Here is a 14,654-nt window from a genome sequence, read left to right on the forward strand (position 1 = left end):
CCTTTACATTTAGATTCAAAGCTGATGACTAGAGCTGGTCCAAACTCTTTTGATGGAACAGTTTTTCATCAAAATTGAAATGGTTTGTGGGAATGCATCAATTTTGATGAAATGTTCTGCATTATCATTTCATTTTGATAGTGTTAAAATGTTTTGCTTTGACAGAGTTTCATTTTGTTTCAACCTTTTTATTATATTAAATATGATTTTATTATATATTATGATATTATATTTTGTTTCCACATTAGCAAAACAAAACATTTTGATAGTTACAAGACCTGATGAAGGGCTCTGTGTAAGTGCAAAAGCTTGTCTCAGCAGAAGCTGGTCCAATAAAAGACATTACCTCACCCACCTTGTCTCATGGGAATTTTTGACTTTTAGTTCTGATTCCAAATGAAAACACATTTCAAAATGTCAGAATTTTCTGTGGAATGGAAATTCTGGTTTCCAACCAGCTCTATTGATGTCATAAACAGTAATGTAAATTAGATATTGGGGACCTATGAAACTCCCACTGACTTCAATGGGAGTTGCCCTCATGCAACTGATAGTAGGATCTACCCACAGGTGTAAGGGGAGAATCATGGATCAGAAAATGAATGTAAGTAGCAAAGCAGAGTCACCTGGACCAATTTGGTATTCAGTGGGTGTGCAAAACGAGTGTAACTTACACCAATTTGGTATTCTGGGTGGACTCAGTACAATACTGGCATCAGCAGGCTCAGTTCCCATGGGACTCAATGGGATTGTTTCTGACACCTGAGTAAATCAGGTGTTATCTTACACCATTGGAGTCAGTGCAGTTACACAGATGAGAAACTAGGAAGACAGCAAAATCAGGCCCCTTTTGGAACTGTGCAGGACCCCCAGGGAATGGGCAAAGGTATGCCACCTTTCCTCAGACAACAGTCCCTGCACCAGATACTACATCCTGGGATGGGATGGCCTAGCAGCCACTCCAGCAACTTGATGCTATGTAAGGATCTCCCCATTCAGGAGGAATCCTCAGGCGGCTCAAGCTATTGGCTTTTCAGCTTCTTTGCAAAATCAGGGTGGCACAAAGCAGCCACAGCAGGGTGTCGGATTTGGCCCATTCTGAAACACAAGGGGAGGTGTAAGTTAAAGTTACCTTTGCCTGCTTTAAGGGAGTCTAAGGAACAGTAAAGCACTCCTTCATGGCAGCAGGCGGCAAGCACATTCCATCTGACCCAATTAGCCACTCCATTGTAACAAACCAATAATGGCATTTTTCAAAAACAAGTGCTGAGCAAGTGCTGCTGGCTCGGAATTGCACGGTGTAAGAAAATATAGAAGGTGTTATTTCTGCAGCGCACAGGACCCAGGCAAAACTTTATCACAGCTTTAACGGTGCATGTGGTACATTCACAGAACACTTTTCCATACTGGTCACTGCAGTGCAGATTCTGAGCTCACTTGCACAAGGGTAAATCAGGAGTAACTCCACTGTCAATAGCATCTACAAATGTGAGATCACAGTCAGGCCCACTGGGTTTGCCATTGGCATATAGCCTTGCATTAGTGCACTGCTGCTGTCACTGAGGTATAAACAACCCGCATACTACGTAGACAGAGGATTGGGATCCATTGACAAAAAAAGTTACTTATTCTGGGCTTTTCTTGCTACTTCAGGAAGACACAGGAAGCATATATTGAATTGGGGGCTTATATTTTCAGCTTCGTCAGCTTTATCCTCTAAGGAGATGACTGTTTTCCAGGAGCTGCAGATGGATGTTTGATATTGATTGAGCCGATTCAGATTCTGCTATACTTTTTTGCTTGACTGCTGTTAGTTGATTCTGAAATTGGTCTACTTTTCACATAGGGTATGTCTACACTACAGCCACGGCTGGGATCTGCCCCTCGAGTGGTGTACTCGTGCTAGCTGTACTCTAGCGAACTCACTGAAAATAGAAGAGAGGACGCTGGGGCACAGGCTTCAGCATGGGTTGCCAAAGCTAGTATGAACTCCAGGGGGTTAGGGAGGCTTGTGCAGCCCACTCTGAAGCCCGTGCCACAGTATCCTCATTGCTATTTTTAGTGAGCAAGCTACAACACATGTACACAAGCTGCAACTCACACCGATGGCTGCTGTAGGGTTGCCAACTTTCTAATAGCACAAAACTGAACACCCCTGCCCTGCCCCTTCCCAGAAGCCACGCCCCTGCCCTACCCCTTCTCCAAGGCCCTGACTCCACTCACTCCATCCCCCCTCCCTCCGTCACTCTCTCTCACTCTCCCCCACCCTCACTCAGTTTCACTGGGATGGGACAGGGGGTTAGGATGTGGGAGGGGGAGCAGGCTCTGGCTGGGGGTGTGGGCTCTGGGGTGGGGCTGGGGATGAGGGGTTTGGGGTAAAGGAGGGGGCTCCGGGCTGGGACAAGGGATTGGGGTGCAGAAGGAGGTTTGGGGTGCGCGGTCCCGGCGGTGCTTACTGCGACTCCCAGGAAGCGGCCATCAGGTCCCTGTGGCTTCTAGGTGTTTGGGCGGCCAGGGAGGTTCCATGCACTGCCCTCTGCCCACAGGCACCACCCCCGCAGCTCCCATTGGCCACAGTTCCCTGGTCAATGGGAGCTGTGAGGCCAGCACTGGGGCAGGTGCAGGGGCAGCGTGCGGAGTGTCGCTGGCCACCCATGTGCCTAGGAGCCGCTAGGACCTGGCGGCTGCTTCCAGGATCCACGTGGAGCTAAGGCAAGCAGGAAGCTTGCCTTAGCCCTGGGCCCCTGCTACACCGCCAACCAGATATTTAACGGCCTGGTCAGCGGTGCCGACCGGAGCCACCAGGATCCCTTTTCGACTGGGTGTTTCGGTCGAAAACCGGATGCCTGGCAACCCTAGGCTGCTGTGTAGACATACCGCTGGGCTACATCTACACTCTACTGCACCTTTGGCTGCGTGTAGGGCATGTGTAGCTTCAAGTTGCACTGAAGAACAAGCTGGGTCCACACTGTGGAGTGTAGCTACACATGTCAGTGAAAGGCTTTGGCGGGGGAAGCAGTGTTTAAGGCTTTAGCTCCTTCCCACTGCCAGAGCCTTTCTCCACAGCTGGAGTCTTTCACTGTGGCACAGAAGGGCTCTAGCAGCAGGGGATTGCCAGAGACTTTCCCCACTGCCAAAGTCTTTCCCTCTGATGGGAAAAGGCTCTAGCAATGGTGAGCGGGGTGGATTTCCCATTTCCCAGCTGCCTTCCCCCTGCTAGAGTCTTTGCCTCTGACAGGGAAAGGCTCCAGCAGTGTGGAGGCAGTATGACACTACATGGCTGAAAGTAGCAGTGTAGATGGGAAGGCACCGCCTGGGTGAGTAGAGAGCTGTGTAGGGATGAACTCAGGTGCGATTTGTATGTACTCTACTCACCTAAGCAATGCCTCACCATCTACACTGCTACTTCAACCCGTTCTAAGGTGTCATAGTCTGAGTACATAGTCTACAAACCTCCAAGAGAAGCATGCAGAGTAGATGTAGTCTAAGAGCAGGGGTAGGCAACCTATGGCACGTGTGCTGAAGCAGCACGTGAGCTGATTTTCAGTGGCACTCACACTGCCCGGGTCCTGGCCACCGGTCCTGGGGGCGCTGCATTTTAATTTAATTTTAAATGAAGCTTCTTAAACATTTAAAAAATCTTATTTACTTTACATACAACAATAGTTTAGTTATATATTATAGACTTAGAGAAAGAGACCTTCTAAAAATGTTAAAATGTATGACTGGCACGTGAAACCTTAATAAATGTGAATAAATGAAGACTCGGCACATCACTTCTGAAAGGTTGCCCACCTGTCTAAGAATATTGCAGAGACACTGAGCCAGATGCTGTTTCAGACAAGCTACACTCTCCACTGGAAAGAGCAGTACGGTCAAAGTTGAAGAAGAACCCCAGGTAGCATGTGGAGTGGTGCAAAAGGGGCCGTTGAAGGGGCTTGGATCAGGCCCATTTTGATTTCTAAAACCTTTTAACATGGTAAGTTTAAGGTAATTTCCTATAAGGTCTTGTTAGTGAGATGGCTGCTTTTTGCAGATTAAGATGGTGGAACAATTTAATGTCTCCTTGATCTCCTCCCATTCTTTCAGAGCTGCGAGTTTTGATGTCATATGTATTAAGGTGTTCATTCTTAGGGCTCTGAAAGGACTTTACAGAGGTTTAGAAAATGATTTCTATGATTTAATCCTTCAGGGAGCCAAAATTAGTGCTTGAAAAGACAATCTGAAAAGGATGCAACCAGATACTCATTGTGACACTGCTGTGCTGCATCACAAGATGTAGATTAAAATAATTTAACTATATGGAGAGGCTTTTTTATTCCTCAGAGGACAATCAGCATTTGGACTTCTCTGTCTCAAAGGTACTGGAATAATCTTTATTATTAGTTTGTTTTCATACAATGGACAATCGGACACCAAGTGTATCTGGGAGAATAAACAGATGACTTACTATGGTGATTCTGGCTCCCATCATAGGGTTAAACCAGGGTTTGGCAACCTTTCAGAAGTGATGTGCGGAGTCTTCATTTATTCACTCTAATTTAAGGTTTTGCGTGCCAGTCATACATTTTAATGTTTTTAGGTCTCTTTCTATAAGTCTATAATATATAACTAAACTATTGTTGTATGTAAAGTAAATAAGGTTTTTAAAATGTTTAAGAAGCTTCATTTAAAATTAAATTAAAATGCAGAGCCCCCCGGACCAGTGGCCAGGAGCCGGGCAGTGTGAGTGCCATTGAAAATCAGCTTGCGTGCCGCCTTCGGCACGCGTGCCATAGGTTGCCTACCCCTGGGTTAGACTAATGAGGAGTGGGGGTTTTTGTCTCTGTCTCTTAAAGCACTGAGTGGGAATGCTACAATGACTGGCACCTAAAAATACATGACAGAAAGACAGCTCCATTAAGTTTGGATGGGGAGGGGGCATCTCCTACACAACCACATTTTCTGGACCTAAGTCCTACCTATCATTTTCTGTTCCATTATAGAATCTGTGCAGATTTTTGTTTTCTTTCTCTGCCATATGCGTAGGCTGCAAGCATGTCTCTTCCATATTTCTTTACTGTCAGTGCATCTCAGTTACAAAAGGGAGATTAAGGTGTCGCAGGTGTACTAGGTTATTACAGGTTCTCATACTGAGAGTGTCACAAATTGGTACCTTTCAGCAAGATGGCTTCTGCCAGCATTGGCTGAGATAATAGAAATGCCAATTGAAATTAAAACTTTTCCTAATACATTGAATAGAAAATACAGTTGTAGAAGGGTTTCGTAATATTTGAACTTTCATGCTGCTACTCTTAACACATGGGTGCAGTTTTACTTAACTGCGAAGGCTTTCTTGAAAGTGGCTTTTTGTCCTTTCCAGTGGAGTATTCTGATACTCACCCTTGATGTGAAGGCTCTGGAAGACAGAAGGATTGGATTGCACCAAAAAATACCTACTCTCTAGCAATGTTGCATCCAATCTTGCAGTTCTGATTTAGGCAAACTGTCATTAGCCTCTCAATTATGCCAGCTGACTCTGGATTTTCACCAACGTACGTTGAGCAGAGTATGGTCCAATGTCTTTAACAGGCACTTTGCCTGAAAAAGGACTACAAGATTTGTCCCAATGTGTTAATACTTTTAACAATGCACTTGGGAAGCACAGAAGTAAATGAGGTGTTTACTTCTAAGACAAGTATGTCAAAATTCGAAACACTCCACACTATAATAGGTTATTCACAGTAGCAATTGGCTTCACAGAGAGGAAATTTTAAATGTCTCCTGTACGTAGAGAAAAATCTCTTCTTGCACTCAACATTTTATGAGATGCATCAAAATTGCTTTTTTTCCCCTCTAATGCACATCTCCAGTGACACTGCTGCAGACACTCTACTTCACTGTTGGAAGCCCCACGGGACGCAATGAGTGGGCAGAACCGTGGGCTTCCTTGTCATGGATGTCAGACAGGAATATTCACTAATACTGATATAGACACTTCCTTTACCTCCTCTCCCAGGCAACAACAATAAATTCTACTAACAGGAGAAAATAAAGCAAGGTTCTAGCAACTCTGCCAAACTGTGACCACTAAATCCCTCTTCAACCAGCATCTTTCAAGTGAAGTGGGAGACATTTTCTCCTCTAAGCATCCTTCTTCAGACACACAAGCACACAATCTTTCTCCCCACCTGTTCTAAAATTCTTAAATATATAAAAAAATGGATTACAGTTAGGGAAAAGTTAGAATAGATTTGAATGCATAACAATCTCCCCCAAGGAGCTCTTGTTTCGTTTGTATATAATGCCCTCAACACAAAGAGATATTTAGCCATAACCAGGGCCGACGAGAGGGGGGAAGCCGGGGCCTGGCAGTTCAGAAGGGGGCCCGGCGTCCGGCTTCCCCCCCCTCATTGGCCCTGTTTAGCCGGTCCACCCTTGCTGGGGGGCCCGAAAAATTTTTTTCACCGGGGCCCAAACCCGCTCTCGGCGGCCCTGGCCATAACTGTGGGACTTTCAATGCACTCACGTAAATTGCATTTGCATTTCTCTTGGTTTCCCTTTGCACGATGTACTGTCGTTATCATGGCAACACCGACATTTGTTGGGATAAGGAGTAGTGCAGAATCTGGGTGTGTAACATGATCAAAGCTTTAAAAGTGCAACCTGAATGGGGAAGCTTATTTCCCAGCTTCTGATAGGTTTGTCAGAAAAATGAAGTTATCACAGTTATAATGCCTGGTACTCTCAATCCAGTGAATGAGGCTTGAATACTAAACTCCAAGTCATACCATTTCCTCTTCAGTAACCTGTGTTGTGAACAAGATATTTTTTGTGGTTAACACAGCATACGGGGCTGGAACAGGCACTGTCAAAACCAAAAAGGCGCCTGCTTCTCCACTGTCTTGCGCCATATGAGGCTAATATGAGGGGGAAAGGAGTCCAGGACTGCTGGCTGTATTTTAAAGAAGCCTTATTGAGGGCACAGGAACAAACCATCCCGATGTGCAGAAAGAATAGCAAATATGGCAGGCGACCAGCTTGGATTAACCAAGACATTTTTGGTGAGCTTAAACACAAAAAGGAAGCTTACAAGAAGTGGAAACTTGGACAGAAGACTAGGGAGGAGTATAAAAATATTGCTCAAGCATGGAGGGGTATAATCAGGAAGGCCAAAGCACAATTGGAGTTGCAGCTAGCAACGGATGTGAAGGGTAACAAGAAGGGTTTCTACATGTATGCTAGCAACAAGAAGGTCAGGGAATTTGTGGGACCCTTACTGAATGGGGGAGGCAACTTAGTGACAGAGGATGTGGAAAAATCTGAAGTACTCAATGCTTTTTTTGCCTCCGTCTTCACAGACAAGGTCAGCTCCCAGACTATTGCACTGGGCAGCACAGTATGGGGAGGAGGTGAGCAGCCCTCAGTGGTGAAAGAACAGGTTAAGGACTATTTAGAAAAGCTGGACATACACAAGTCCATGGGGCCGGATGCAATGCATCCAAAGGTGCTGAGGGAGTTGGCTGATGTGATTGCAGAGCCATTGGCCATTATCTCTGAAAACTCGTGGCGATCGGGGGAGGTCCCGGATGACTGGAAAAAGGCAAATACAGTGCCCATCTCTAAAAAAGGAAAGAAGGAGAATCCGGGGAACTACAGACCAGTCAGCCTCACCTCAGTCCCTGGAAAAATCATGGAGCAGGTCCTCAAGGAATCCATTTTGAAGCACTTGGAGGAGAGGAAGGTGATCAGGAACACTCAACATGGATTCACCAAGGGCAAATCATGCCTGACCAACCTGATTGCCTTCTATGATGAGATAACTGGCTCTGTGGATATGGGGAAAGCAGTGGACATGATACACCTTGCCTTTGCAAAGCTTTTGATACAGTCTATCACAGTATTCTTGCCAGCAACTTAAAGAAGTATGGATTGGATGAATGGACTACAGGGGGGATAAAAAGCTGGCTAGATTGTGGGGCTCAACGGGTAGTGATCAACGGCTCGATATCTAGTTGGCTGCCAGTATCAAGTGGGGTGTCCCAGGGGTCGGTCCTGGGGCCGGTTTTATTCAACATCTTCATTAATGATCTGGATGATGGGATGGATTGCACCTTCAGCACGTTTGCAGATGAGACCAAGCTGGGGTGAGAGGTAGATATGCTGAAGGGTAGGGATAGGGTCCAGAGTGACCTAGACAAATTGGAAGATTGGGCCAAAAGAAATCTGATGAGGTTTAACAAGGACAAGTGCAGAGTCCTGCACTTAGGACAGAAGAATCCCATGCACTGCTACAGGCTGGGGACTGACTAGCTAAGCGGCAGTTCTGCAGAAAAGGACCTGGGGATTACAGTGGACAAGAAGCTGGATATGAGTCAACAGTGTGCCCTTGTTGCCAAGAAGGCTAATGGCATATTGGGCTGCATTAGTAGGAACGTTGCCAGCAGATCGAGGGAAGTGATTATTCTCCTCTATTCGACAATGGTGAGGTCACACCTGGAGTATTGAGTCCAGTTTTGGGCCCCCCACTACAGAAAGGATGTGGATAAATTGGAGAGAGTGCAGCAGAGGGCAATGAAAATGATTAGGGGGTTGGGGCACATGCCTTATGAGGAGAGGCTGAGGGAACTGGGCTTATTTAGTCTGCAGAAGAGAAGAGTGAGGGGAGATTTGATAGCAGCCTTCAACTACTTGAAGAGTGGTTCCAAAAAGGATGGAGCTAGGTTGTTCTCAGTGGTGGCAGATGAGAGAACAAGGAGCAATGGTCTCAAGTTGCAGTGGGGGAGGTCTAGGTTGGATATTAGGAAAAACTATTTCACTAGGAGGGTGGTGAAGCACTGGAATGGGTGACTAGGGAGGTCGTAGAATTGCCATCCTTAGAGGTTTTTAAGGCCTGGCTTGACAAAGCCCTGGCTGGGATGATTTAGTTGGTGTTGGTCCTGATTTGAGCAGGGGGTTGGACTAGATGACCTCCTAAGGTCTCTTCCAACCCTAATCGTCTATGATTCTATGACATCCCAAAAACCTGCCAAATCATCATCAAAAGCTCATTTCTCCACAAACTTGCACAATTTTTCTGTAAAACTTAAAAAAAACTGGGATAACAGGAAATATGTGAATATTTTTGCATATTGTCCTAAGGTAGAGTTTGATTTTTTCCAATAAAAAAATTATGTTCACAGGCAGGAAATAGGGTGACCAGACAGCAAATGTGAAAAATCGGAACAGAAGGTGGGGGGGTAATAGGAGCCTGTATAAGAAAAGGACCCCAAAATCAGGACTGTCCCTATAAAATCGGGACAGCTGGTCACCCTAGCAGGAAATGCCAGAATTTTATCCTTGACCAATAGTGAAATTTAGGGCTTACGCAGTGCCTAGGCTTCATGGTGGCTCTCTGGACTCATGAGAATTTTGCCCCAAATTAGCAAGATCAAATGGAAAGATTACCAAATAAACACAGATAGTTATCTACAGTTCTACTGTTGAGCTCTTTTCTTTTATGTTACTAGACTTTACAAAGGAGAAGAGTAGTTACCTATTCTATCATGACTCAAAGCAGTGTATCTATTGTAGAGAAAGTTAACTAATTTCTTTCCTGACTTCTTCCAATCCCATTTATTGTAATGTGGACACTAGTCTTGAAAAATAATTTGAATTACATTTCAGGTTGCAAAACTGTCAACCTATCTGTATACTATGAATCTATGCAAACCTCTGAACAACATCAGATCATTGAGGAATTATACAAACACTTGGTATACCATTACAGAATATAAGTATTAGAGTGGTCAACAAAATATAGAAGGAACAGTTTTCCATTGGAAAAGGTCATTTTGTCAAAATCAAAATGTTTTCCAGCAATGTGCCAATTTCATTGACATTTTTATCTGAAAAAATCTGAAACAGTTTGAAATCAAAATAGGATATTTCAAAATAGAGTATTTTGACTTTCTTGTTTTGCTTAGACTTTTATATTATATTATTGTTGTTATGTACATATTTAATATAATATATCATATATAATATTATAATGCTTTGACATGAAACATTTTAACATTATCAAAACAAAATGTGTCATGGATTAATAGATTCCAAGGCCAGAAGGGTCCATTGTAATCATCTAGTCTGACCTCCTGTATAACACAGGCCAGAGACCTTCCCTCTATTCCTAGAGCAGATCTTTTAGAAAAACATAAGTTATCTTCAAGCACACTGATAAAAATATTAAATAGCATAGGGCCAAGAACCAATTCTTGAGGGACCCCACTAGAAACACACCTGCTTAATAACAATTCCGCCTTTTCAATTCTATTGAAACCTATCGGTTAGCCAGTTTTTACCCATTTAATGTGTGCCATGTTAAATTTATATTGTACTAGTTTACAGAAGTCTAAGTATATTATGGCAATACTTTTATCTTTATCAACCAAACTTGTAATCTCATAAAAAAAAAGATATCAAGTTAGTTTGACAGGATCTATTTTCCATAAACCCATGTTGATTAGCATTAATTACATTACCCCCCTTTAATTCTTTATTAATTGGGTCCCATATCAGCTGCTCCATTATCTTTCCCAGGATCAATGTCAGGCTGACAGGCCTATAGTTACCAAGGTCATTTCAGTTACCCTTTAAAAAAATCAGTACATTGGCTTTCTTCCAGTCTTCTGGAACTTCCTCAGTGCTCCAAAACTAACTGAAAATTAACATTAATGGTCCAGTGAGCTCCTCAGCCAGCTCTTTTAAAATTCTTGGATGCAAGTTATTGGGACCTACTGATTTAAAAATGTCTAACAGTAGTAGTTTCTGTTTAATGTTCTCTAGAGATACTAGTGGAATGCAAAGAATGTTATCATTGCCATTTGACGAGACTATATCATCTATTTTTTCCCAAATAAATAACAGAAATATTTATTGAACATTTCAGCCTTTTCTGCATTATTACTGATAATTCTACCATTTCTATCTAGTAATGGACCAATACCATTGTCAGGATACTTTTTGTTCCCAATATATTTAAAAAAACTCCTTTTTATTGTCCTTAACTCAACTAGGCATAGATTTCTACTTGTGTCCCTTGGGTTCCCTTATCAATTTTCTGCAATTCCTAACTTCTGATTTATATTCATTACTATCAACTTCTCCTTTCTTTTTTATTATATATATATTTATTATAGCTGCTGTAAGGTCCCCTCTAAAGCAGGTCCCTTTTTTTTTTTTTTTTTTTTTTAACCAAAATGGCCTTCTTCCTCGATTGTGGTATTCTGGCTTTTGGGCATGTAGTAAAATTTCCTGCAGGATGGAAATTCCATTTTCCAACCAGCTCTAATACGCATCAGTAAAATTCTGATTCTACATTTTCTTGCTACAATAACATGAAATGAGCTAGTACCTACCTATACGAGAGAGGTCAATAACTACATGAATGTGTAAAAATGCAGTGCAGTAGTCTTACTATACTGGAAATTAATGTTTTTGTACTTTTTCCTCAGATCCTGTTGTGAAACTTCAGCAAGCTCCAATGAGAAGAGACTATATTTTAAGTTGTGACTATACCCACTATTATTTATTAGCTTGAAAAGCATGGCATATAGTACTAGATATATTTCTAGGTGAAGGGTCAATGAACATATGCTTTTTTGTTCATCTGATAAGCAAACAAGAGTATTTAACGATGTACTACAAACCCCCGTCTTGAACTGATGTACAAAGACAAGAAACTTTTTTTTTAAATCTCAGCTAGAAATAGATTCTATCTCCAGAAAAATAATATGAATTTTAGCCAATCAGTAATGTCAGATTAAACAATAATAACAAAGCCACCATACTCTAAGCCACTGTATTTAGGGTTTACCTTACAAGGTACTCTGCCCGTATTCAACTATTATGGGGGAGGGGGAAGAGATTTCAAAGAGAACACAAACATTGTCAGTAGCAATCATTCTATTTAGCAACTACCACACATTTGTTTTATGTATGCTTACTTGCCTTCTTTTAGCTACAACTAGGGAGCAACTGACAGGACCTATCAGAGCTTAAACAACACACCTACTGTTAAGAATACAGCCAAAATGCACAAAGCCAAAACAACAAATAGTCACACTCAGGTTTAGATTTAATTTACTTTACTTTCCATGCCACCTTCACTGAAACTGAAGATTTTAATACACGTCCCTTAAATAAAGTAAAAGAAAAACAACCTTTTAAAGATATTGCCAAATATTTTCTGACTGCATATTTCATTATCCTGGTGTCTATTTGGATGACATGGCTTGATAACATTTAGAGTTCTAGTTCTCCATCTTCTCTTTTATCAGTTCATCAATCAATATGGCAATACTGGCTGGTGACAGCGTGTAATAAGCTTTCCCATAGTGAAGCATTAGAGGTTAACATTTATCTATTTGTGACTCTCTACATGGTTATTTGGTTATATTTTCTTCACATAACACATCCCTAAGAATAGTGCTAGTATTTGAACATTCTTCCTTACATCTCTGAGACCCAAAAGAACTTCATCTTGATGCAAAGGGACCACTGAAGTCCATGGGTTTCCATTTACCTCAATGGGTGCTGGATCAGAACTAATGGCTTTGGTTGCACTCTGATTAACTCTGATCCATGAAATGGAGAGGTAGAGCGGTTCAAAAAGGGGGGGAAGAAGATTTGTTGTGAATTATTTTTCTCTGTTTTTCATCAAAATTTCAAAACATTCAGAATTTTCCAACCAGCTCTATTGAGTGCTCTGTAGAATAAGTACGTTTACAGTGTCAAACTAAGGCATGTTACTAACTTGTTTTTTTGCCTTTCTCGAAAACATGCTTCCTAAATCAGCCACTACGTGCTCCTACACATGGTCACATCAGCATTTGCATGGTTCAGACCCTTTAAACAGAACTACTTGGGGCTGAAGTTCTGCTTCATAAACCAAATCAAGCCACTTTCCCCTCCCGATGTATGGAACCTTTCATTTTAAATTGTCAGAGAACCTAAGGGCCCTCTCTTGTGATTTGAACTAAAGGAGAACTGGGGCTGGATGTGGGAGGGAATTTAGTTACTCTTGTTAATATAATTCATTTAGACATAGCAAAAGCATACAATGATAGGAGACGTCCCTTTGTTAAAGGCTGAATTTTGCCCTTGGATATGCACATGTAACTTCTACTGAAGTTAATGAGAGTGGCAAGTACATATCCAAAGCAGGATTTGGTCTTAAATGTTTGCATTATGAGCCATGGATGTAGAGTTGGACGTGGAAATGGATGTCCTCTCAATAAATTACTGCTATCGAACAAACATTTTGGCTCCCTACCTGTTCCATTTCTGTGAATGTGCTCTGCTCCTCATCATCTTCTTGATCTTCAATATCAGACTCCCCCACAGCAATGGGAACACAGATGGACAGGTCAGGGTTGGTCAGAAAATCATCATTGTCACTAATCACTGGGAGTTTCTGCCCATTTTTGTCAGTCCCATCATCAACATGGTTCTCTTTGTGGTTCTCCACATCTTTACCAATCTCTGCAGTGGTATGGCTATTCACATAGTTGTGAAGGACACCTGTGTTCTGGGCAGCAAGTTTAATCATTGCCTTCTTTTCAGCTGTCGTCTTCGGATGCCTAAGTAAATTACAACAGAAATCCCATGTTGTGTTTTTCACATACTGAAGCCCCCTGTTGATCCGAGCAAAAGCGAGCTGTAGATTGTTCATCTCTCCATCTTCATCCGGTGCTGAAAGGTTGTCAGCACAAAAAGAACTCAGTAGCAAGGCAAGGAACAGGTTGAGCACCTGAAATTAATTAGAGTCAAAAGAAAATCAATGGTACTATCATTTTGAAACTTAATACCTAGGCTTGGAAACTATAGGGTTTCATTCGGATCTCACTTACAGCAATGAAACTCCATTCACATCCATGGAGTTCCTCCTGATTTACAATGCTATGTAAGAAGAGAATCAGAAGCCCGTAGACTTTTCAAAAAAAATATTTTTCAGGAACAAAAGTTCAGCATAGACAGTAACATGTCCTGATCCTCCAAAAAGTTTAAAAGCAGAAAACAAAACTCAAAAACAGAAGAGAGGGATAATTTTCATAAAGAGACATAGTTGAAAATATCCTCAAGTATTACTATAAAATATGCTTGACAACATGACTAGTATTCCAGCTTTAAGAAGGAGACTAAGTGTACGGCTAAATGGTTTCTGGTAAGAAGCTACTTAGCTGTAATAGAATACTGTAAGAAAAATGCTTCCAGGGCTTCCTTGATTTCTATTCAGCTTTACATTGTTATTTATATTTCATAGTATACAGTGACATAAATGCAGCAAAGAGTCCTGTGGCACCTTATAGACTAACAGACGTATTGGAGCATGAGCTTTCATGGGTGAATACTCACTTCGTCGGATGCATGACATGCATCCGACGAAGTGGGTATTCACCCATATAAATATAAATAACAATGTAAAGCTGAATAGAAATCAAGGAAGCCCTGGAAGCATTTTTCTTACAGTATTCTATTACAGCTAAGTAGCTTCTTACCAGAAACCATTTAGCCATACACTTAGTCTCCTTCTTAAAGCTGGAATACTAGTCATGTTGTCAAGCATGACATGCATCCGACGAAGTGGGTATTCACCCACGAAAGCTCATGCTCCAATACGTCTGTTAGTCTATAAG

At 42.1% G+C, this 14,654-nt stretch overlaps 1 protein-coding gene across 6 annotated transcripts in view; it reads right to left on the bottom strand.

Annotated features, from left to right (window-relative positions):
* The window catches only part of LOC135873573 (sodium channel protein type 5 subunit alpha-like), a 262,049-nt gene that overhangs the window by 104,333 nt on the left and 143,062 nt on the right, over positions 1-14,654 (bottom strand). For 5 of the 6 annotated variants that reach the window (XM_065398188.1, XM_065398186.1, XM_065398185.1 and 2 more), the window contains one exon: positions 13,292-13,768. In XM_065398188.1, the coding sequence (XP_065254260.1) occupies positions 13,292-13,768 (477 nt within the window). Of the gene's footprint in view, positions 1-13,276; positions 13,769-14,654 lie in introns of all 6 variants that reach the window. The other variant, XM_065398187.1, reaches the window with a different exon arrangement.

This window comes from Emys orbicularis, chromosome 2 (assembly GCF_028017835.1).
Source record: "Emys orbicularis isolate rEmyOrb1 chromosome 2, rEmyOrb1.hap1, whole genome shotgun sequence".
Classification (NCBI taxonomy): domain Eukaryota; kingdom Metazoa; phylum Chordata; order Testudines; family Emydidae; genus Emys; species Emys orbicularis.